Source organism: Neltuma alba, unplaced genomic scaffold (assembly GCF_004799145.2).
Source record: "Neltuma alba isolate B1F8T4 unplaced genomic scaffold, ASM479914v2 tig00010082_pilon, whole genome shotgun sequence".
NCBI classification, from domain to species: Eukaryota; Viridiplantae; Streptophyta; class Magnoliopsida; order Fabales; family Fabaceae; genus Neltuma; species Neltuma alba.
The window spans coordinates 783,575-809,437 of record NW_021635040.1 but is presented as its reverse complement, the minus strand read 5'-3'; the positions used below and the strand labels follow the sequence as shown (position 1 = coordinate 809,437).

Genomic DNA, 25,863 nt, shown 5'->3' with positions numbered 1-25,863 from the left:
CCTCTAGTAAACTAGCAGGGTGTCATATACCCTAGAACACACGAAAAAGGCCAAAGGACCAATCAGTGTACACTTGGAAGTCCACCACCTTATTTCATCTTTTGTATAAAATATTTCGCCCCCTTATTTCCTCTTTAATAAACATCCCATCAAAACAGCATTTACCATCCCCTCTACATTACTCAATATATTCATATGGTAATTATTCATCAATAAGATAATCACTTTTGACATTTTTTGTCAAAATCAACAATTCTAATTTCATTCATCAACATTAATCCACAAAACTATTTATCAATAAAATCATGTCCTATAAGACAATCTTATGAAATCACATGTCCTATAAGACAATCTTATGAAATCATAGTCTTATAACTATATTTCAATAACATAAAATATCTAAGGCAATTTCAACAGTAATATATCTTGTGGCTTAAATAGTAGCCTAATGGCATTTTGACAAATTTAATGTAATCTAAAATCACTCACAACATCATACAAAAATACATAACAACTGAAAAGTGGTTATCTTTCACTAAAGCTATATAATACTACAATCAAACAAAGCCTCATGCTCAAACTAATAATTTATAATCAATTTATAATAATCACAAGTACCTATATATTAATTCACAATTAATAAAATGGTTCACAACAAACATAAAGACTCAAAGAATTTCTAAAGCCCAACTCTTGTTATAATCACAATCTAACCATTCTAATACTACACTTAGAGTCCTAATAGCTTAGTTGACTTATTTAAATAATTCATTTACATCAAATTACTCAATTTGACCAAAATCCCAATTTCACACTTAGCTTTGAAGCCTCAAAATACCCATGTGAGAATTTCAAGCTCAATCAACAATCTAAACTGATTGAACATCAATTCTAACTCGTAATAGCATAATCCAACAATTAAACACTAACTTCAAACCACCACATCATTATAATCGAGCAAAACCTAACTAAAAAAAAAAAATCAAATCTTAGCTCAAAACTTCATATAACTTCAAATCCAACAAAACTAAATTGATTAAACTCTTAATCTACTCCATATCAGTCATTTAAACTCAAAAGATTTGGTGGAAACCTCAGCCTATTCAGAAATCATTATAAGCCATTAATTTTAACTATATCAAATTTCAGAAATCTAAGAGAAGATGGTAGAAATAAGGTTAAGAATACTTTGATATTTGGAAGCTCAAATATGAGCCTTAGGTCGAAAGCACTAAACCTCTACCAGAGCGTCATAAGTTCTCCTCCCAAGCCTCTTGAAAATTGTGTCTCAAATTGATTTATAAAACCAGATTTTGATGCATTCGCTACAGTGAATGTCTAGCGAACATCTAGCAAACAACACAGTGAATGTTCTGTGTTGTTCGCTATAGTGAACATCTAGTGAACTTCTAACAAATGAAATAGTCAACACATTCTCTTATTTACTATAGCAAACATCTAGCAAAAAACATACATAAAAAGGTTCAGCTTCGAAAATTCATAACTAATTTTATAAATCTCCAAAAATTATAAACTAGGTCTCTTTGAAAAGCTTGAGATATCTAGTTTCCAATACAAAAAGAATTAATCAAAAGCAAGATCATTTGACCATTGAAAATGCCCAATTTCCAAGAATACTCAAAAAGGTATTGAGATATTGCTCTCAAACATTATCCTTTATATTTCTATGCTTTAATTTACCTCAAGATCAAAGATTAACTAATTTAATTACCCAAATCCAAGATTAGTAGTCTCTAAACCTCATGATTAAAAATCTAGGATGTTACACAATACCATAGTCAAACTAAGTCTCATGCTTAAACTACTAATTTACAATCAATTAACAACAATAAAAAGTAACCACATATTAAATCATAATTAATAGAGTGATTCATAAAAAACATACAAGACTCAATGTTCTTCTAGAGTCCTACTCTTACTATAATCACTATCCAACTATTCTAACACCAAAGTTAGAGTTCCAACAGCTCAATTGGCTCATCTAAGCCATTCATTCACCTCAAGTTATTCAATTTGATCAAATTTCCTAATTTCACACTTAAGTTCCAAGCCTCAAAATACCTATTTGAGAAATTTCAAGCTCTATCAATAATCTAAATTGATTACACATCAATTCTAACTCATAACAATATAACCCAATCATCAAACCTCAATTCAAATACCACATTATCATCAACCATCATAAACCCTCATATCTCACAAACCCTAACTGTAGTCGTCAAATAACTTTAAATCTAACAAATCTAAACCTTTTAAACCCCCAATCTAACCTATATAAGTCACTTAAACCCAATATTTTTGGTCAAAACATCCCATCATTTCAAAATCATTCAAGAACCTAAACTTCAAACTATTTCAAAATCTAAAAAATCTAGGAGAAAATGTGAGAAATAAAATTAGAAACACTTATTTTGATGCTTGGAAACTCAAAATCACTCATAGAGGTTGAAAATACGAAGCCCTAGCAGAGCTAAGAGCACCCACTATGACCCCCTTCTCAAAATTTATGTTTTTATGCTCAAAATTGTGACTATTATATAGGTTCATGTTGTTCACCGCAGCCAAAAAAGTCGTTCACCATTGCCATTTACATAACAACAGTGACCCAACTTTAAAAATTTGTACTTAATTTTACGCACCTCTAAAAAATTACAAATGAAAATTCTTTGGAAAGTTTGAAATGTATAATTTCCAATGTAAATAGAATCATTAAAAAATATTATCATTTGGTCCTTCACAATGGTGATTTACCAAAGCTACTCAAAAGTTTATAGATAGTAAGATGGCCTAACTTCAAAAATTCACTATTAATTCTATACATTTCCAAAATTTTAAACAAGGATACATTAGAAATATTGAAGCATCTACTTTCAAATATGTAAAGAATTATTAAAAAATATTATTGTTTGACCATTTAAAAAGCTTGAACCCCAAGACTACTCTCAAAACGTCTAGAGATATGAGTTCCAATCATCTTCCCTAGGGTTTCTAAGGCTCAACACTCTAAATTGAAATACTTTAATAATTATTTTCTTACACTACTAATTATTACTTAATCAATACTAAACTTTGAGATTAAAATCTAAGATGTTACATGTTCCTCGATGATGTAAACGAAATTTGGTTTATTCCAAAGATATACTTGATTGAAAAGGTGTATTCGTACATTAACAATGTTCAACTAACAGACCTAATCAGTCTTAGTTTTTCCAAAAGCAAGGCAAATTCAATTTTAAACTTAGTAAGGCCATGGTTTTAAGATAAGTTCTTTCAATTTAAAATAATTATTTAAACTTCAAAAAATATTTTAGATTTTTAGAAAAACAATCTAGTGGTGGCCCGTTGTTGTGCCTGTGAGGCCAACCTTTTTCTCGGCCCATTTACTCCCTCATGGTCACATCTTATATACTTTTTATTCTCCTCTCACCAAAGCAATGTAGTTACTCCCCCATGATCACATCTTATATAATCTTCATTCTCCTCTCACCAAAGCAATATTATATTTAACACACCCCCACACAACACAATTTACATGACTTAATTTCTTAGCAATTTTCATTATTAATTATTGATTTCATGATTGCTTCTATCAATTTGTCCACGGACAATGGTTTTCTAATGGGAGAGAGATTTTTGTCCGAAAGTTATCATAGACATGCCAAACATGTTTTTGATTCCATTTTTGCCCCCTTCCATTTTCGTAAGAAATTGTTTCACGATAGCAAATTAGGTGTATGTCAATCATAACTATTGGAGGCAATCCAATTCAAGACACTGTCAGACACTAAATATGTGCACATCTTCCAGTGAAGATTTAAATTTTAGTTCACTACGTTGTAAGTGACTAGTTCCTTTTACTGTTTATAGTCATAAGGAAAGATAAATTTGGTAGACTTTAAAATGCACATCTTGGGCCTAAAATCTCATTGGGCCAGACCCAAGCTAGGTCGGCAGCTGTGAACACTGTTTTTCAAGTCCAAGGCAATATGGCCCAACAGGAGAATCTTCATGGGTTCCCGATAACAAAGCGGAGTCTCGTATGCAAATGAATTTTTCTCCACTGGCACCAAGAATAAAAATCATTTTCTGTCCACGATCAAGCATTCCGCACTCGGTCGAACTGGTTCTCGGACGCCGTCCGCTGTTGTCAGCCCTGCGTGGTTATTCCTCCGTTAAGTATTGAAGAAGGTTCGAACCCTAGGGCTTTGTCTGCTCCCAAAATTCGGTGAGATTGCTTTGTTCAATCTGGCTTTGAATTTGTTCCCCGCGTCATCTGCTCGCTGCGTGTTTTTCAACACTGTGCCGGACGCCGTCGCACCGTTTCTTGCTCTTTCTATTCTTTTCATTTTAATTTGGCTTTGAATCTGGTCGTGTATTCGTTTGAATATTGACGCTTTTGAAGCTGGAATATTTACAGTTTGAGTTTTTTTTTTTTTTTCCTTTTGCTTTTATTGCTGGTTTTTGTGTGAGTGGTCGGTAAGTGGTCGCTGCACTTCTGCTTTCTTCATTTTGATTACTATCGACCTGTATGCTTTGAATTGTGTTGTTGTGCCATGTTGGATTTGTTGTGTGTTGGCATTCTGTTTATTAATCTCTTTATATTATCATTAATTTAGAAAATTCTCAAGGTATTTGTGATGCATGATCTGGTAAATGACTTGGCTTGATGTGTGTCTGGCCATTTCGAAGCTTGAGTTTAAATCATTTGTCTGAAACAATCAGTTGTGCTCTTACTTGCTTTGGGAAACTCTTTTCATGATCATAAATTGCAAGAGTGTTTTGATTGTCATTCTTTAGTGGCCTGGAGGAGTTGCTTGAATCAATTGGCTTACCAAGTCATCTTAGTTAAATTATCTGGAACAAAAATTAAAAGGATATGATATCAACCATGCATATTCCAAAGATTTCAGTGGTGGCAGATGCCCCAACTGAGTGTATATGGATCCGCCTGTGCTTCTTATATGGTCTTATATAATTATTTCATTATGGGTAATAGGGTTCACATATTTTTCTTGAGCGGGCATTTCATGGGGAGGGTTGTGATTAAATTTGTGGTATTCTTGTTTAAAACTGAATTATTTGCAGTTGTTTCAATGGACATGGAATGGTCTGAATCGAGGTATGAACCACGGGATGGTAGGGATGATCAAGAGGATTCTGCATTGACGGAGCAATATGATGATTTGGAACAAGTGGGGACAGACAAGTCTAGCAAGCATAGAAGCAAGGATAGGAAGAATAGCAATCGAGGAGAAGAAAAGGAGAATAGAAGTAAAGACCGAGATAAGCTAAAGAGAACTACAGAGGATGTTTCAAAAGAAAGAGAAAAAGAGGCAAGGGATCTAGAAAAGGATAGAATAGGCAGCCGGGAAAGGAAAAGAGAGGATAGGGATGAACGTGAAAAGGATAGGAGTAAAGATAGTAAATTGAGGGAGAAGGACTATGATCGGGAGAGATATAGGGATAAAGACCGTGAAAGGGATAAAGATAAGAAGGAACGGGGTAAGGATAAGGATCGTGAGAAAGAAAGGGAGATGGAGAAAGAAACCGATGGAGGGCGAGAGAAGGAGAGGGGAAAAGAGAAAGCCAGGGATAGGGATAGAGACAAGGAAAAGGAAAGGGACAAAGCAAAGGAAAGGGAGCGAGAGAGGCATAGAGATCGAGAAAAGGATAGGGAAAGCTATAGAGATGGAGACAAAGATAAAGGGAAGGATAAGATTAGAGACAAGGAAAGGGAAGCAGATCAAGATAAAGAAAGGTCAAAAAACAAGGGAACCAGAAAGACTCTTGAAGATGATGATTACAAAGTAGACATCCATGACAAGAGAGATGAGGAGGTTGGCAAGCAAGGGAGGGCATCAAATCTTGACCAGAGTGATCGAAATGGTGAAGCCTTAGCACATCCATCAGCAATGGAACTTGAAGAACGCATTTTGAAGTAAGTTGGATTTCTTGTTTTTCATTTGATGCTTGCATTGTTTCTTTCTTTCTTTCTTTCTTTTTTGTCCTTTTTTTTCTTTCTAAACCGTTGTACCTATTTTAATTGATGGATCCTGCAATTATTAAGCTGAAGCTTGCTACTTGTTCTTGTGAGAAAGGTTATGAAAATTGGGATCGTATCTTGAAGTAGGAAGGGGGCTTTGCAGGATGATTTTTGTGCTTCTAGAACATGCTAGGTAATGATACAAGTTTGAGATAAAGTTAAAATTACTTGACGTCACTTGTTAAACCAAAATAATCTCCAAAAATACCATTAGAAATAGGGAAATGATTGAAGACAGCCATACAGTGATGCTTGCTTTGGTCATGTCTTGTGTCTCTGCCACATCTTCCACTTTTTTATTTGGAAAATGTTTGGTGCAAATGCTTCAAAGAATTGGATTTGCTTCAAAATAATTGTAGTAAAACTCATTAAAATGTTAAGAAACGTCCTTGAAAATAAACTGAAGCTTTAAAAATTGCATGAAGCGCAAAAATTCATACTATTGATTGTTCTGTATCATAATTAATCTATCCCAGTTATTGATATCTAAAATTATGTCGTACCGCACCTCTATTCTAATTTTAATCCTTTTAGAAATTGCTGTATTTACATATTGTTCAAGTTTATTTAGAATACACTAGCCTGTGGTAGATTGACTAATACTATGATAGTTAATATAACAATCAAGCTTTACATGTATTTTGGCTAAAATTTCTGTGCTTTCAAGTTGTGAAAACATTTCTTTCATGTGCTTCTCTTACTATTGTCCATATTAAATAGTTATGGGGAAAGTGAGAAAATAAATCGTTGGGCAAAAAGTAAGTTTCTAAAATGAACACACATTTAGTTGTCATTCAAAAGCCTTGGCTATGTGAAAATTAGAAAGCCGGTTTGAAAAAATCTGAAACAAATTGTATCTTAATCAAAACTGTTGATGGAGAAGCCAAAAAAATGGAAGAAAATGAAAAGACTGGGATTATTAGATGTTTACTTGAATCTCACATCGATTATTATGTAATGTGTATCATGTTGAAATGTCAATTTTCCTATTTCTGTTGTAATTTTTATCTTTGTAGTGTTTCTGATTTGGTAAACTATCTCTAGAATATAACTTGTTCATCTGGGAAGCTGTTGATGCCTATAAATTATTACTCGTACTATGTGATAAAACATACAGAGGAGATTGTCACTGTTTTGTGATGCTAGATAGACTGAAAAGGAAAGAAATGAAAACCAGATTAGGTGAGAATTTGGCAAAGAGACGTTGGGAATATCTTGAATAAATGAGGAGATCATTCTAGATCAATTAATGATCCAAACCTGGAAAGCTATTTTTCTGATTGGGTCACATGTTACTAGCTCTTTGATGTCTCCTTAAATATTCATGATAACACTAACAACACTAAGAATTGAAAAGAAGACATGAATGTTAACGTGAAAAATATTTTTAGGTATTGGAGAGAAAATATGGAGTGACGACTGTGATTTAGATAACCCCCCCCTTCCCCCCAAAGAAAAAAAGAGGATGCTCGTACCTTAAATTATATGACATAATACCTGAATTTCTCTGTGCGTTTGGAGACGTGCAAATTTTACCATCTTGCAATTAGGGTCGTCAGATTTTAGACTCATCTTAATAATAAACGGAATCTATGCGCTTTATTGGCCACAAGCTTCATGGATTTTATCTTTCCGTGCTTCTGTTTTCTTTTGTAATGATACTTAGTCTTTTATTCAGAACTTGAAAAGTAATATTATCTGATTGGATAAGCAAAACATGCATATTTAAAAGTACGGAAAACATTCTATTGTGACAATGCTTGTTTTTGTTTTGTTTTGGATGACAGGATGAAAGAAGCAAGGTTAGGCATACAATCTGAAGGTGCTACTGAGATCTTATCATGGGTCAGTAGAAGCCGTAAACTTGAGGAGAAAAAGAATGCTGAGAAGGAGAAAGCATGGCAGCTCTCAAAGATTTTTGAGGAGCAGGTTATTCTTTTTTTCTGTTTTTAATTTCAGAGCTTTAAATGGTTCTACGAGAAACTGTGAATCCCTGATTGATTGATCCCATGGTATTTATTTTTCACAGGACAACATTGCTCTAGAAGAAAGTGAAGATGAGGGTGCAACCCAACATGCTACTGGTAAGATTGTGCCTTCTTCGTCCTTTATACATTTTACTTGATCCAATTCTTTCAACTTTTTTTCATTTTCTTTGCAATGTTGTAAATTTTTCATTTCCCACATTTACAAACATTGCCTGTGTTTTATAGCCAGTTCCAAGTCTAGATAAAGGAGAGTTGTGTTAGGCCCTTGACAGCCAATATAAAACTTTGTTGAATCTTTATGACATGGATCATGCGATCAATAAGACTATGTAGTTAATTCTCATAAATGATCTCTTGTTTTCTTACACGTTACAAGCTATACGTAATATGCGCCACTGTGCAAGTATGTTGGATTGATTAGCTTGTTCGCCTCGAGTATGTTTGATATGTCTTGCCTCTACTAGGAGGGTGTTTGAAGATGTTCATGAAACATGTTTGTCTAGAATGAAAACCAGGTCATGTATTCCAATGCTGAAGAAGGAATGTTGTATCCCACATGGATGAGACTCCTCTCAACATCTTTGTGATTCATTGCTCTACGATGTTGATGAGCTATCTTTGTCTGGAGTTAGAAATGTCCTGACAAAGCATGAATCTTATTAGTTGGCATATGACCCATAGCGCTATGGAGGCAGATTTTCTTTCATTCTCTTCAACAGTGCCCGGTGACCCTTATTTTATGTGCTATAACAGTAAATTGATCTTTGATTTGTATAAGGTCTCTAATGAATTGAATGTTTTAAAACTACTTTGCACCATTTCTTGCCTGGGTTGTTTCAATTTAAGGAAAAAAATGTTTTGTCGACAAAATTAAAAAGAAATGCTATTACTTGCTGGAAGTATAGGAGAAGTCATAAAGATTTATTCCTTGAAGAAGTTGAAAGTTTCTGGAAGGGGAAGGGGAAGAGATTATCTTTGCATTGTTTGGATCACTGATGAGAAAAGTATGGGCAAAGTAAAAAGAACAAATAAGTATTAAAATATAGTATAACCTTTACAAAGTATTTTAATAGAGGGTAAGACTAGTAAGTAACACAAATTATTAAAATGTTAGTTTCCACTCTGTTACCCCTGCAATAAAGTATGGAAGAACAGCTCGTATGTTTTATTGGTATGTGAGGGTTACATATATAGAGAAAGGGAGAGAATAGAATTTAATTCTAATCCCTAAAAGATCTCCTAAAATCTCGAATAATAAAATCAGAGAATCAAATAATAAAACACAAATAAGATCTAGCAGATTGAAGATTTAAGAACTAGGTTAAATCATAAAAGGGCCTAAGAGTGGCGGCAGGCCTATATCCAACGCTCCACCTCAAGCTGACGAATAGATATTGATCATTCCCAGCTTGTCTAAGAAGCCCTCAAATTTCTCTTAAGTAAGGGACTTGGTCATAACATTTGCAATCTGTTTTCCTGAGGGAATTTATGAGAGATCAATTATTTTTGCCTCCAATTTTTCTTTGATAAAGTGGCAATCTATTTCCACATGTTTGGTGCGATCATGATGTATTGGATTGTTAGCAATCTTGATTGCTGAAATATTGTCACACCATACTTTGATTGGTTCAAGGCTTCCAATCTTGAGCTCCCTTAATAATCTGATTATCCACATACCTTCACAGATTCCTAGAGCCAAAGCCCTATATTCAGATTCAGCAGAGCTCCTAGAAACTATTGATTGCTTTTTGCTTCTCCAAGTTTCAAGATTTCCCCATATATAGGAACAATAGCCAGTAGTAGACCACTTGTCCACCTTAGAACCTCCCCAATCAACGTCTGTGAACAGCTCAATACTCCTAGCGTTATCCTTTGTGAAGAACAAGCCTTGTTCTGGTGTCTTCTTTAGGTACTTAAGAATCCTGTAAACTGCTGTCATATGCTCCTTTTGAGGGCTGCTTGGGAACTGGCTTACCACATTGACTGCGTAACATATATCAGGTCTGGTGTGTGACAAATAAATCAATTTTCCCACCAGTTTTTGGTACCTCTTTATTTATAGCTGTGCCATCAGGTCTAATGGTCAGTTTCTGGTTGATCTCCATAGGAGTATTGGCCGGTTTACCCCCTAGCATACCTGTTTCCTTTAGTAGGTCTATTCTGTATTTATGTTGTGACACGCTAATCCCCCTTTCTGTTCGTGCTACTTCCATGCCCCTAGGAAATATCTTAGTGACCTAAGATCTTTAATTTCAAATTTTGCTGCTAAACTTCTCTTTAGCCTTGTGATCTCGTCTACATCATTTCCTGTTAACACTATATTATCAACATATACAATAAGAGCTGTAATTTTATCTCCATAGTGTTTAACAAACAGTGTGTGGTCAGCTTGGCATTGATTGCAGCCCCAAGTCTTAACTGCTTGAGTAAATCTCTCAAACCAAGCCCTAGGTGACTGTTTCAACCCATATGAGGATTTGTACAATTTGCAAACTTTATGGGAATTTTCAACATTTTTCAATCCCAAGGGTACTTCCATATACACTTCCTCCCCTAGATCACCATTTAGAAAAGCATTCTTAACATTTAGTTGGTATAGGGGCCAACCTAGATTTGCAGCAAGTGACAAGAGTAACTTTATAGTGTTTAGTTTGGCAACTGGGGCAAAAGTCTCTTAGAAGTCAATACCGTAGGTTTGAGTGGAACCCTGGGCAACTAATCTTGCCTTATACTTATTCACACTCCCATCAGGATTATACTTAATAGTAAAGACCCATTTATTGCTCACAATAGTTTCTCCTTTTGGCAAATCAACTATTTTCCATGTTCTATTATAGTGCCCTTAGTTCCTCTTCTATGGCCGGTTTCCATCTTAGATCATCAACAGCTTCCTTAAAGGTTCTAGGAACTATTTCCTTTTCTACATTTGTCACAAATGCCTTCATATTGGGTGATAATTTTTTATAAGGGACATACCTAGCAATAGGATGTTGTGTACAGCTTCTTTTCCCTTTCCGAAGTGCAATGGGCCAGTGAATCCTCAAAATCTACCTCAGGTACTGAGTCTTGGGTCTGCATTGGTGTGGGAGTAGGGCTTTCTTCTCAGCAACTCAGTTCTGCCTCTGTCCTGGATTCGGGTAGGTCAGAAAGAGGTTCAAAATGATTAGGGTCCTGAAACTCAGATGTGGGCAAGGATCTTTTAGTGTTTGGTGACTTATTTGGGCTGTACTGGTCAGGATTAGTGCTGTCGAAAGGAAGTGATGGGAGAATGGTTATACCTAGTGATGTTTGGTGTCCATTTGTTTGAGTAGTTTGAGAAACTCTATGATCACAAACAAGCCATTCATTTGTCACTCTCTACCCCTTGAATGGGTGTTTTGGGATAGTAGGGTTGTTTCTCAACAAACTTAATATTCATTGTAATGTACAACTTGTGTGTGTTATTTGTACCCTTTCTGTTGGGAGGAGTAGCCTAGAAAAATACATTTGATGGCTCTAAAGTCTAGCTTCCCCCCTCTTTCATTGAACACGAAAGCTGTACACCCAAAAACCTTTTGTGGAAGAGAATTATGAAGAGGAGAATGGGGATATGTGTCTCTTTAAATTTTTAGATAGGGGTACGGTATTGTAGGGTCTTGGAAGGCATACAATTTATTAGATAGGTAGATGTAAAAATTGCATCCCCCCAAAATTTATTAGGAACATTACTACCTATCATGATGGCTCGGGCTACTTCTAAGAGATGCCTATTTTTTCTTTCAAAAACCCCATTTTGCTATGGTGTTCGAACACAACTGGTTTGATGGTGTACCCCTTTGAAGAATTTTTATTGAGGTTTGGAATTGATTCTGAACAAAGGCAAAAAAGTTTTTAAAAATTGTGTACACTTCAGATTTTTCCCTCATTAAGAATACCCAAGTGAGTTGAGTGTGATCATCAATAAAAGTTACAAACCATCTTGCTTTAGAGTTTGTTTCAATTTTGGATGGACCCCATATGGCACTATGTATAAGTGAAAAAGGATGAGTAGGCGTGTAAGGATGAGGAGGATAAGAATTGCAAACTTGCTTGGCAAGGTGATGTGTCACAAGAAAACTCTGAAATTGTTTTATTATCAATGCTAGGAAACGAAAATTGCATATATTTAGGACCGGGGTGGCCTAACTTAGAGTGCCATAACATAACATCTTGAGTGCTCATAGTAGAAAGAACAACATGAGTTTTATTTGGTGATGCTCCTTGGATGTAGTAGAGCTCATTCCACAACTTAGCATTCCTAATCTTCTTCCCTAAAGTCAAATCCTGAAAATCACAGCATTCTTGTCAAAAATAACTAGGCAATTTAATTGAGAAGCTATGCATCCCACAGATATCAACCTACAATGAATTTCTAGAACATATAGAACATTTCTTAAGGTGATGCATTCTGAGATACGAATAGTTCTAGAACCCATTACTTTTGCATATTGCTCATTAGCTACCTCAACAGTTTCATGCTTAGAGATAGTTGTAAAGTTAGAAAATAACTCCTTAAACCCTGTTACATGGTGAGTAGCCCCTAAATCCACAATCCAAATAGTGCTGGGTTTAATTTTACTGCTAAGAGCAAGTTAGTGCAGTACCTGATTGTGCTAAGGTAACAGAAGGGGAATCTTTCTCACACGTGTTTGCAGATACAACTTGCTTATCTAGAATCCTCCTTAGCACTACTATTTCTTCACTGCTCAAAGATGCACCCCCACTGTCAGAGTCATCTGTACCAACCAGAAAGCTTTTTCCTTTCGGTTTATTTTTTTGTTTTGAGGGTTTACCATGGAGCTTCCAACAATTCTCCCTAGTGTGGCCATTCTTACTGCAGTGATCACACCATTTTCCAGTTTTCTTGTTTTTTGAGTCTCCTTGGTGATGACATAGGTTGGCCTTGAGTCAGTGTTTTTCTACTCTCTTGACATCTTATCATACTTGTGTGATTTTGTGATGAATGTAGATGATCTTTTATTCAGAGTGAGCAGCAATATATATAGATACTCAGGGACCGTGTAGAGAGAGAGGAGACTGCGGTCTTTTAGGGATAGACTGAGATTCTAGGATACAATCAGATTCAAAAAAGAAATCAGAATAATATCTAGCAGATTTAATGCTAAACCTAACGGCAGCCTTGGTAACCTAGGTTAACAAGAGAAACATATTGAATTAGGGTTTTAGGCCCACGGCCCACTAACCAACACTCCCCCTCAAGCTGGCAGGTAGAAGTGTAACATGCCCAGCTTGCTTCTAAAGAATTCAAACTTGGGCTGGTCCAATGGCTTGGTGAGAACATCTGCCACTTGATTATTAGTGTTTATGTACGAGAGATCAATTTCTTGTGATACTATTTTCTCTTTGATGAAGTGCCTGTCGATATCAACATACTTCGTTCTTTCATGATGTACTGGATTCTGAACCATCTGTAGTGTTGACATACTATCACACCATATTTTAATTGAAGGAATTTTTCTCACTGATTTCTCTAAGAACTGGAGTTACCCATAGGCCTTCACATACTCCGTCTGCTAGTGCCCTTAGCTCTGCTTCTGCACTACTTCTGGACACAACAGTCTGCTTTTTGCTCCTCCAAGTCACCAAGTTGCCCCACACAAAAGTGAAGTATCCTCCGGTTGACCTTCTATCTACCTTGGTTCTGGCATGGCCAGCATCAGTATAGATGGTCATATTTCTAGATTCCCTTTTGAAAGAAGAGTCCTCTACCAGGGGTCATCTTCAAGTATCTTAGGATTGTATAGATTGCCTCCATGTGGTGTTCCTGTGGTCCATTTGAGAATTGGCTGACTATATCTACTGCATAACTTATGTCAGGTCTTGTATGAGAGAGGTAGATAAGTTTTTCAACCAGTCGCTTATATCTTTCAGCATCTACTGGAACCCCATCCTTTCTGTACTCTAGATCAACCGAGGAGTCCATAGGTATAGGTGAAGGTTTAGCTCCTAGCATGCCTGTCTCTTTGAGTAGGTCAAGTGTATACTTTCTTTGAGAGACTAATATACCCTTTTTTGACCTTGCAACCTCCATTCTTAGGAAGTATCTTAACCGTCCTAGATCTTTTATTTCAAAAGCCGCTGCCAATGATTTCTTGAGTTGTTCAATCCCTTCTGCATCATTTCCTGTGACTACTATGTCATCAACATAGACAATTAGGATAGATACTTTTGCACCTGAGTGTCTTACAAAGAGTGTATCATCTGCTTGACATTGTATGTATCCCGAGTTCTTTACAACCTTAGCAAACCTTTCAAACCAGGCTCTTGGTGACTGTTTCAAACCATAGAGTGATTTATATAGATAATCAATTCCCTGTGTCTGCGAGTACCCTTTTGCTACTAGTCTGGCTTTGAATTTATTCACTGTCCCATCTGGATTATATTTAATCGTAAAAACCCATTTGCATCCTACTACTTTCTTTCCTTCTGGAAGTGTTGTAATCTGCCAAGTTTTATTCTTGGTCAAGGCCCTCAATTCTTCATTGATAGCTGCTTTCCATCTTGAATCTTTAATGGCTTCCACAAATGTTAAAGGAATCTGTTCTTCTTCAATCTTAGTCACAAAACTCCTCATACATGAAGACAAATGGTCATAGGAGACAAAATTGCTTATAGGGTGGCGAGTACATTGTCTTACCCCTTTTCTAAGAGCAATTGGCCAGCCAAGATCATCAGGATCTGAAGTTACAGTTAACGGTTGGCTTTGCCATGAACTAGAGGGATCACTACTATTTGGAATTGATTCTGAATTTTGTTCTCTTTCAGATTCACCTGCTGTTGCTCCTTCTGTTTCACCTTTTTCTTGTTCCTGTATTGTGTTACTAGGCAGTATGTCTGAGTGAGGCATATTTGGAGTGTGTTCTGGTGTAGGAGTGAGTGATACGGGGATAGTTTCAGGGTCTGGTTCTGTCAAAACAGATCTGTTTGGTTCCACAGATGTAGGAACAGCTTGGTTTGGGATTGTTTCAAAACTGATGGGGGCTGTGACGGATATTGGTTCAGTGTTTTGAGGTAGACAAGGCTCTAGGAACTCCCATTCGCTCGAATACTCCCCTTGAATGGGAGGATTGGGGTAATACCCTTGTGTTTCGATGAATTTCACATCCATGGTGATGAAATATTTCTTAAGAGTAGGGGAATAATATTTGTACCCTTTTTGAGAGGAGGAGTAGCCCAAAAAAATACATTTGAGAGCTCTGGGGTCCAATTTACCATCGTGATTTTGATGTACGTAAGCAACACATCCAAAGACCTTTAAGGGAAGGTTATGAGCAATAGGGTTGGTGGGATAGGTTTGAGTGAGGAGGTCTAAGGGGCTGTGGTAGTTGAGGGTTTTGGAGGGCATTCTATTGATAAGATAGGCAGCAGTGAGGATTGCTTCCCCCCAATATAGTTTAGGGACATTATGGGTGAACATTAAGGCACGAGTTACTTCAAGGAGATGTCTATTTTTGCGTTCAGCAGTCCTATTTTGTTGTGGGGTGTTGACACAACTGGTTTGGTGTAGAATCCCGTGGTCACGTAGGTATTTTTGAAAAACCGAGCTGGTGTATTCTCTACCGTTATCACTTTTAACAGTAAGAATTGGTGTCTAAAACTGAGTTATAATCATTTTATGAAAGGTGATAAAGGTGGATAACACATCAGATTTGTTTTCCAAAAAGGTAAGCCCAAGTTAAACGGGTGTGGTCATCAATAAATGTTACAAACCATTTGGCTTTAGTTAGTGAAGGTAATTGAGATGGTCCCCATATATTAGTGTGAATGATACTGAAAGGTTTAGAAAAATGGTGAGGGTGTTGCTTATAGGAAGATTTTGTGTGTTTTGCAATTTGGCAGATGTCACATGTAAAAAAGGAGTCACTTTTATTCATAAGAGAGGGAAACAATTTTGACATGTAATGATGGTTGGGGTGGCCTAACCTATAGTGCCAAAGTAACACATCTTTATTTGTAGAACTAGTAGATAAAGCAGATGAAAAATAAATAGCTTCCATATGCGACCCTTCTGATTTCACATGACCTTTCAATTCCAAACAGCAGAGACCATCTAGAATCTTAGCTACACCAATCGTCGTTGCTTCAGGTCCTGAAATACACATTCAGCAGATGAGAAATTGACATTGCAATTCTGATGATAGGTTACTGTTATAACAGATAAAAGATTGCATCTTAAACCCGGAGCAAAAAGGACATTGTGAAGTATTATATTATGAGATATATATGCAGTACCGATTCCCTCAACCTTCAAAGATTTACCATCTGCCACTTTTATATATACATTCGGTGGGCATGGTTTTATGTCACTTAATAATTCTCCATTACCCGTCATATGATCCGTGGCGCTAGAATCCACTATCCACATTCTTCGATGATGAACATTTGTATTTGAAGCAAGTACAACATTACCTGTATAGGCCGTATATCCAGCAGCGATGGTTGATCCTTGAGAATCATGTTTCTCAAGTATTTTTCTCAACAGCTTGAGTTCTTCTCTATTCAATTCTGTTCTGGTCTTTCCTTCTGTGGTTCCAGTATAGCCACGGTTGTTAGGTCTTTCTCTCTTTTGAGGTCTGCCATGAATCTTCCAACAATTATCTCGGGTGTGTCCTTTCTTCTTACAATGATCACACCATTTTTGCTGCTTGTTTCTATTTTCTCCGTTGCTGTCTCCCTTAGAAAGAAATCCACTAGGTTGGTGAACTTCAGCCGTGGTTGTAGTATCATCAGAGGTCAACTTCTTTCTGCACTCCTCGTTTCTTACTGTGAAGAATACTTAACGTAATGATGGCAAGGGGTCTATGCTCATTATTCTTCCCCTCACATCTTCAAAAGGAGCATCTAGACCAAGGAGAAATTTGAAAATCTGTTTTTCTTTCTTTAGTTTTGCATACCTAGCAGCATCTTCTGGACACGACCACTCATGTGATTCGTACATGTCTAATTGCTGCCATTGAACGAATAGATCAGTGTAATATTTCGTGACAGATAAGTTTCCCTTTTTGAAGTCATGAAGGAATCGTTCAATCTCCAGGACTGCAGCCTTGTTTTGAGAGAGGCAAACAAGTCCCTTGCAGCATCCCACACCTCCTTGGTAGATTGGAAGAAGGTAAATTGTGCACTGATTTCTGTAGTCATTGAGTTGACTAGCCAAGCTTGCACCATTGAGTTCTCGGCTTCCCAAGTGGCATATTTCTTATTACTAGTATCTGGTTTCTTTTCTGCTCCGGTTAAATAACCGTATTTTCCTTTCCCCATCACATATAGTCAAACGCTTGAGGACCATTGGAAATAATTCTGTCCATTCAAGCGATGAATGGTGATTGATATTGAGCTTGATTCAGAACTCCCTTGCGCATTGGTCGACGCTGTGGCTGTAAGTCCTGTCGTGTTGAGGTTTGGCACCATCTGGTTGCTAGGGCTATCTTCAAAGAAGCCCATACCAAATCTGATCATGGTGGCTCTGATACCATGTGTGATTTTGCGATGAATGTAGATGATCTTTTATTCAGAGTGAGCAGCAATATATATAGATACATAGGGACCGTGTAGAGAGAGAGAGGAGACTGCGGTCTTTTAGGGATAGACCGAGATTCTAGGATACAATTAGATTCAAAAAAGAAATCAGAATAATATCTAGCAGATTTAATGCTAAACCTAACGGCAGCCTTAGTAACCTAGGTTAACAAGAGAAACATATTGAATTAGGGTTTTAGGCCCACGGCCCACTAACCAACAATACTGGATGTGTCTTCTGATGAGGGAAGGGGCTTCATACTCATTATTCGTCCCCGAATACCTTCATAGGAATCATTGAGCCCAAGCAGGAACTCATAGCATCTCTCTTGGTTGATGAGTTGTTTGTAATATAACTCATCTTGGTGGCATGTCCATTCATGGACTTCATACAGATCTATTTGCTGCCGAAGTCTCACCAGTGCATTGTAGAATTGTGTCAGATTACCAAACCACGGAGAAGACGCTTCACTTGAAAGATGGCTGCGGTGTTTTCCTTAACAGAGTAGGTCCTTTTCACTGACTCCCAGATCTCATTAGCAGTAGTTACGAGTAGATAGTTCTCGCTTATGTCCAGGGTCATAGAATTCATAAGCCATGCAATGACCATATTGTTTTTAGCACTCCAAGCTTTGAATTTTTCATTGGTAGTGCTAGGTGGAGAACCAGTAAGATATTTCTACTTGTTCCTTCCTCTCACAAACATGAGGACATTCTGGGACCATTGAAGGTAGTTGTTTCCATTGAAGCGGTGTGTAATCATAGCCTGGGAGAAAGAATCTGGTGTGACGTTGCACGCTTCAGGCAGCGTTGATAGATTCGCTACTTGGCTTTTTCCGTGTGAACCAGGCCCTGTGAACCTTCACTGGTTGAGGACAGGTTACAGTCTCCATCCTCAATGTTCAAGGCTCACGGTTGCTGGTTGGTTAGAGCTGCCTTGAATGACATAATAGGACCGAAGACCGGTGCTCTGATACCATGAAATAAAAGTATGGAAGAACAGCTTGTATGTTTTATTGATATGTGAGGGTTACATATATAGAGAAAGGGAGAGAATAGGATCTGATTCTAAAATATCTAAAATCTCGGATAATAAAATCAGAGAATCAAATAATAAAACACAAATAAGATACAGCAGATTAAGGATTTAAAAACTAGGTTAAATCATAAGAGGGCCAAAGAGTGGCAGCAGGCCCATATCCGACAACCCTGAATTTCAGTTTTTGTGCATTAGAAAAATCTTGATGATGGTGGTTGCCGAGCACAAACAAAATTTGCTGCTGTCCTAGAAGCCATCCAGCATTATTTGCCTTTTACTTACATATCTGAGAAACTTATATCTGCATATGCTTTATTGTAATCTTGTATGTTAAATTACTTGGATTAAATATTTTCTTTTCAGATAATTTAGCGGGGGTTAAAGTTCTTCATGGTCTTGACAAAGTAATGGAAGGTGGTACTGTAGTTCTTACTATCAAAGATCAGCCCATACTTGCTGATGGTGACATTAATCAAGGTACAACTTCATTGTGCTCTCATGTTACTCAAGGTTGAGATCTCTGGATGACACAGTTTTTGTGTAACAGAGCTTTTTGTTCTGACGTGGCAGATATTGATATGCTTGAGCATGTGGAAATTGGAGAACAAAAACGGCGGGATGAGGCTTACAAGGCTGCAAAAAAGAAAACTGGCGTCTATGATGATAAGTAAGATGATGATTTTTGTTGCCTGCTTTGTTGACAGAACACCAGCAACCTAAAACGAGAATAAAGTTTGAACCTGTTTGCTAAATTTCAGGTTTAATGATGACCCCACTGCTGAGAAGAAAATACTTCCACAATATGATGATCCAGCTGCTGAAGAGGTTTGATGCCTTTTTTATTTCTTAAACTCGTAAGCAATAGATGATTGAGTAGAAGGCTTTTGTGCGGATGATACTTGTAACTAAATGATTGAGTAGAAGGCTTTTGTGCGGATGATACTTATAACTAATCCTATTCTTTTATTTAGGGTTTAACATTGGATGAAAGTGGAAGATTTTCGAGGGAAGCAGAGAAAAAGCTTGATGAGGTTAGCCATTTCTTTTGTATAGTATTTTGTGAGCAGAGATGAAGCTCCAATTATTTTAGGGTGATAAGCTTTTTATTATCAGATAAAAAATGTGTCGTCTCTGTTTTTTGTGACTTCTTCCGTCTTCTTTTCTTACTTCTATACTCCTTGTAACTTTTTTTCTTAGCTTTGATTTGAACACTTCATTCTTGTGTTTATTTATCCTATTGACAGCTCCGAAGAAGGTTAACAGGTGTCTCCACAAACACCTTTGAAGATCTGAATTCATCTGGAAAGGTATCATCAGATTACTATACTCATGAAGAAATGCTTCAATTTAAGAAGCCCAAGAAGAAAAAATCATTGCGGAAGAAAGAGAAGCTAGACCTCAATGCTCTTGAAGCTGAAGCTGTCTCTGCAGGATTAGGTATTGGTGATCTTGGTTCTCGGAATGATGCCAAGAGGCAGGCGATCAAGGAAGAGCAAGAGAGACTGGAGGCTGAGAAGAGAAATGATGCTTATCAGTCTGCATATGCTAAAGCAGATGAAGCTTCGAGGCTGTTGCGTCTCGAACAAACACTAAATGTTAAAACTGAGGAAGATGAAGCTCCAGTTTTTGCAGATGATGATGATGATCTTCATAAATCATTAGAAAGAGCTAGGAGACTAGCTATCAAAAAGAAGGAGGAAGAAGGAGCTTCTGGCCCCCAAGCTATTGCATTGCTTGCCTCCTCAAATCCTGGTAACGTGACGGTAGATAATCAAAATCCTACAGCCAGCGAGTCAGAAAACAAGGTAGTCTTCACTGAGATGGAAGAATTTGTCTGGGGTCTTCAGATTGATGAAGGTAATTTTTCATTTGTTTGTGTATCAATTGTGATACAATTTATATATTATGCAAACTTTCTGAGATGTGCCATTCTGATTGAATGAAAAATGGAATTGTATTTTACTTCACATCTCTCTGTTATTAATAACTGTTGAAGTTTAATAATGAATTTCATAATCCAATACACTCTATTCATGTGTTATGTACAATTTATATAGTACAGAGTAGGTAAAAAGAGATCATAGGATGATTTTAAAAAATATTGATGATATCCTCTGCCCGGGATTTGCTCCCTAAAATTAGCCTAATAATCTGCCACTATGATATATTTATTAATATATCGACCATACTGCCCCTCAAGCTGGATCTCAAATACTTATCATGTCCAACTTGCTTATGAATCGTTCAAACACATCCTCTAGTTGCCCTTTTGTAAGAATATCTGATAGTTGCTGTTTTGAGGTCACATAGGATAGACATATGATTCCATCTTCCACTTTTTCTCTGATAAAATGCCAATCAATATCAACATGGTTAGTTCTGGTATTCTGCACTGCATTGAGCGCCATGCTTAGAGCTGCTTTGTTATCACGGAAGAGTTTTATCGGAGAGCTGTCTTGAACTTGTACTTCTGCTGCTCTTTTCAACCACAGACCCTCCATGATACCTTGAGCCAAAGCTCTCGATTCTGATTCTGCACTGCTCTTGGTTACGCCTCTTTGTTTTTAGCCTGGCCAGCTAACCAGATTACTCCATACAAAAGTGTAGCAATTAGATGTTGACCTACTATCTTCTCTTGCTCCTGCCTAATAAGCATCCGTGTAAATCTCCAGGGTTCTTTGCTCACATTTCTTGAAGAATAGGCCTCTTTTCATAGGTACCTTAGGATTTTATATGCTGCATCCTTGTGTTCCTTTCTCGGTGAGTGCATATGCTGGCTTGCTACACTTACTGCAAAGGCAATGTCAGGCCTTGTATGCAATAAATAGATTAGTTTTCCAACCAGTCTTTGATACCTCCCTTTGTCAACTGGTTCCTCGTGTTTTTCCTGTTTTCCTTTTCTGCCTTGGTTGCTCTTTTCTTCTTTGTACTAACAGATGTTCTGCTTGGTCTACACCCAAGCACGCCAGTATCCTTAAGTAGGTTCAGGATATATTTTCTTTGAGAGACAGAGATCCTGTTCTTTGATCATGCAACTTCCATCCCAATGAAGTATTTTAATTTCCCCAATCTTTGACCTCAAACTCCCTGTTTAGAGCAACCTTTATGCTGTCCGTTTCTTTAATATCACTCCTAGTGAGAATAATGTCATCTACGTAGACGATGAGAACTGTCATCAGCCATTCACTTCTCTTGACAAAAATTGTATGGTCCGATAAACCTTGTTTATAGTCCTTAACCTTTAGGACTTCAGAAAAACTATCAAACCAAGCCCGTAGTGAACAGTCATAACCCTAAAACAATGTCTTCATTAAAAACGCATTTAGACATTGCCCAAAATAATGTCTTCCTGTCAATAATGTCTTCCTTTCTTGCTTCAGCTGCACACAACCCTAGAAATAGAAATACTCCTACTAAGCTCTTGCCAATGGTAGCCTAGTTCAATGCTATCTTAGCCTCTTAAATTGACTCATCAGCTCCGTTAGTAGTAAATGGGCCTTTATTCCTTTTCTTAGAATAAACTTGGCCTGGAAATGAACCAGGTTCATCAGCTAATAAATTGTCTTTTAATTGTTTGAATGCTTTTGCTCTTCCACTTCATTTTCCATTTTTTTTGGTAATCCATGTCCTCCCTTGTTTTTCTTTTTGTTCAATCTCAAGTCCACATCTGAATGGATGTTATATCAGCACTCTTTGTTAATTATATTTTTTTTCCTAAAAAAAATTTCAGAGGCACGAAAACCAGAAAGCGAAGATGTTTTCATGCATGAAGATGAAGAAGCAAATGCTGCCGATGAAGGAAAGAATGATGAGACTGGTGGATGGACTGAAGTTAAAGAAACTAGTGAAGATGAAAAACCAGATCCAGAACACAAGGAGGAGATTGTTCCTGATGAAACTATCCATGAAGTTGCAGTGGGGAAAGGATTGTCGGGTGCATTAAAACTTCTTAAAGATCGAGGAACACTTAAAGAAACTGTTGAATGGGGTGGCAGAAACATGGACAAAAAGAAAAGCAAACTGGTTGGGATCGTAGATGATGATGAATCAAAGGATGCACATAATAAAAAAGAGATCCGCATTGAGAGGACTGATGAATTTGGGAGAATTGTAAGTGTTCCATGATATAAACATCATTATATGTTTTATAGTATAGAATTGCATTATCTTATGGTTGATGGTCATTGCATGGGCATGTTTGCAAAGGAAGAACCCTAGGGTTGCAAACTTATGTAAAATGCTGAGTTTGCAGTGCAAGATCGGATGTTTTATTCATTAAGCTCTGGTCGATACAGCATATAATTACAAACAAATTGTAAAACAGAGGAACGAGAGTTCTACAAGCTGTGACTGTGAGGCAAGGAGATCCTCTATCTCCTTTTTTGTGTAAACTTGTTGATATTTCAATCCATATTTTCCTCTGCATGTACATTTGCATTGTTAAACGTAGTGTTATATTAATAGTCATATGCATCTAGATGCTACTGCTACATGATCCATAATATTGGATTTTTGCAGAGGCTTAAAATTTGCATTGGCCTCAAATGCATACCATTGAATTCAAAGGGACCAACTGGGCATCTTTTATCCACAATTAATTAATTTCTTTTATTTCTGCCAGTTGACTCCTAAAGAGGCCTTTCGATTGCTTTCTCATAAATTCCACGGTAAAGGACCTGGCAAAATGAAGCAGGAAAAGCGTATGAAGCAGTATTATGAAGAATTGAAGATGAAGCAGATGAAGAGTTCTGATACCCCGTCATTGTCCGTGGAGAGAATGAGGGAATCTCAAGCTCGTTTGAAGACACCCTATCTTGTTCTCAGCGGTCATGTTAAGCCAGGGTATGTGTATAACTTATGGTCATGTTAAGCCAGTGTACGTTGATACTTTAAGTATTAATCGTTGTAAGGTCTTGCTATGAATAATAGTTATGTAACATGCAATAAAGTAGTTGTCAGTGTTCTTTTTAGTTAATTTTTAGATCTTTTTATATGAAAATTAAATCAATATTTTTACAAGAAGAAATAGAGCTAGTCCTTACTTACATTTTAACATTTATCGTAGGATGTATATATGATTGTGTGGGGTTTAAAATAAAACTTGTGGGGTATTTTAATTTGAATCAAACTTGATATTTAAACTTAATGAAAGTAAATATAACATGCAGGACATGGAAAAACGTGTTCTAGTTGGTTTAAAACCTAGGGTATAAAAAAGGAAAATCTTTTAGAAGTCTTGAAAGTCCCACATCAGTTAAACCGTTGACAAATGAGGTGGGTTGTGGTTTATGATTGTGTGGGGTTGGGGTTTATGATTTGTGAGCGCGTGATGTGGGCTTACACATTATCTGCTCCACCCAGTCAAAGAAAGAGTTGCCATTCTAGCATTTCTAGGTAATGGTGACTGTCACCCGCCAGTTTGGTCTGATTTCAATCACACTGAATAAAGAGTTGCTTTAGAGGGAAAAACTATGAAAACAAAAGGGAAGCAGATTCCATATCAGGATATGAATAATAGAAGCTCGATAAGACTGACTAATATTAAACTCCTTTCTCTTATATAATTATACCTTGATACTGTGGCATAACTACATTTTGAAGTATGCACGCTTGATTTAAATATTTTATACCTTAGACACTTCTTGCTTTTAGTCTCTGTGATATATTATTTTCAAGGATGCTATTGTTGGATAATATCCCGTTGGGGCTGAATTACCAAAACGGCTATGCAAATAATTTGTTGTGTTTGAATTCCTTTATGTATGATGTAATCATTTTTGGCTTGTCCAAAAGTAAGAACTTACCTGCTTTTTCCAAAGTTCATCTATCTTGGCGTGAATCAGATTCCATTACAAGACAAGATGCTTCATGCTTCATTGTGATTGTGTATTAGTGGTTGTCCTGCGCCCTGAACATGGTTGTTGTTTGCAGTGGGAGTTTTACGCAACTTGGGATTTTATCCTTTTTACTTGGGCTCGAGGATGTGGTTGTTGCTGTAGGGGTAGAAATGATTGTACAGGATTGTTCTAGTTTTAAGGATTTTTTGAACATTAAAATATTAAAGAAATATATAGCTTTCCTCTTCTCTTTTTTCTTCAACATATTGATAAACTGCCTTTTTATTGGTTTTTCTTTTCCAGACAAACTAGTGACCCAAAAAGTGGGTTTGCTACCGTTGAGAAGGATCTTCCAGGGGGCTTGACACCAATGCTTGGTGATCGAAAGGTGATTTATACTTACATTTGAATATGCTTCTTTGACTGCACAATGCTTACTGATCAAAATTTAGAGAATCTGAGAACTGTCAGGATTTAGAATTTTTCAAGCATGTTTTGTGGATTTTTAATTTTAGATCTTGGGTTTGGGCTATACAATATCTTGAAAACTTGATGAGTTTAAATTTTCCTTGATAATTCAGCAACAAGGCCTCCCCCTTCCCTTTTCTGTTCATCTCATTTATGATAGTGCTATATGGTGCAATCTGTGGCATTTCAATTTTTGTCATTTGTGTTTTCCTTTCTCAAACGCAGCGTTTCAGTTGATTCACATTTTTCTATATTTAAAACATGTTTACCTCTTCAGGTGGAGCACTTTCTGGGAATCAAGAGGAAGGCTGAACCATCAAGTTCAAATGCACCAAAAAAGCCAAAATCTTGAGTTTTTGTATTTTCTGCCCAGGGGATCTTTAACCTAATATCCATGCAAGGAGTGGGAGAACCACATGGTATGAGACACTGAAAATCCTCTAAGAAACTATTGAGGGCATTTTTTATAACTCTCGCCTTGAATATGCAATAGAGAGTAGTTTGATCATGCAGTAGCAAGTTGAGATCTTGAGTTAGGGTTTGGCCACTAGATGCTAGAAATAGATGTATAATAATAGGCAAAGTTTAATATACGATTTAATTGTATTCAATTTCCTTATACTGTATATTAGTTGCATTTTTTTTTTCAACCTTTTCCCTTGATATTTACCCTTGGCTATTTTTACTATCATTAATTTTTTTTACCAGCATTTTTACTATCATTATTAGTCCCTGAAACCGCTGGTTAAAAAAAAAAAAACATTCCTTGAAACCGGTTTAAGTATACTGTCAGTCAAATCAAGTTTCAACCAAAATAAAAGGCGTTGACCCCTTACTGAGGTAGAAGGCCATTATTTCGTATTCTGAAATAATTTTTTTTCCTTATAAAAATAGTTTAAAATTATCATAAAT

At 36.7% G+C, this 25,863-nt stretch overlaps 1 protein-coding gene across 2 annotated transcripts; it reads left to right on the top strand.

Annotated features, from left to right (window-relative positions):
* Nucleotides 1-4,087: 4,087 nt before the first annotated feature.
* Nucleotides 4,088-25,616, top strand: LOC114754110 (SART-1 family protein DOT2). 2 transcript variants are annotated; one of them, XM_028942857.1, is made up of 13 exons: nt 4,088-4,209; nt 5,107-5,959; nt 7,852-7,993; nt 8,094-8,148; nt 19,010-19,123; nt 19,217-19,313; nt 19,405-19,471; nt 19,618-19,677; nt 19,891-20,503; nt 22,377-22,756; nt 23,268-23,488; nt 24,787-24,871; nt 25,229-25,616. In XM_028942857.1, exons 2-13 carry the CDS (start codon nt 5,115-5,117, stop codon nt 25,301-25,303), a joined length of 2,754 nt encoding a protein of 917 aa, XP_028798690.1. In that variant the 5' UTR covers nt 4,088-4,209; nt 5,107-5,114; the 3' UTR covers nt 25,304-25,616. The 2 variants fall into 2 exon arrangements, with proteins under 2 accessions (XP_028798690.1, XP_028798689.1); XM_028942856.1 differs by having other exon boundaries at nt 4,089-4,246.
* Nucleotides 25,617-25,863: the final 247 nt, after the last annotated feature.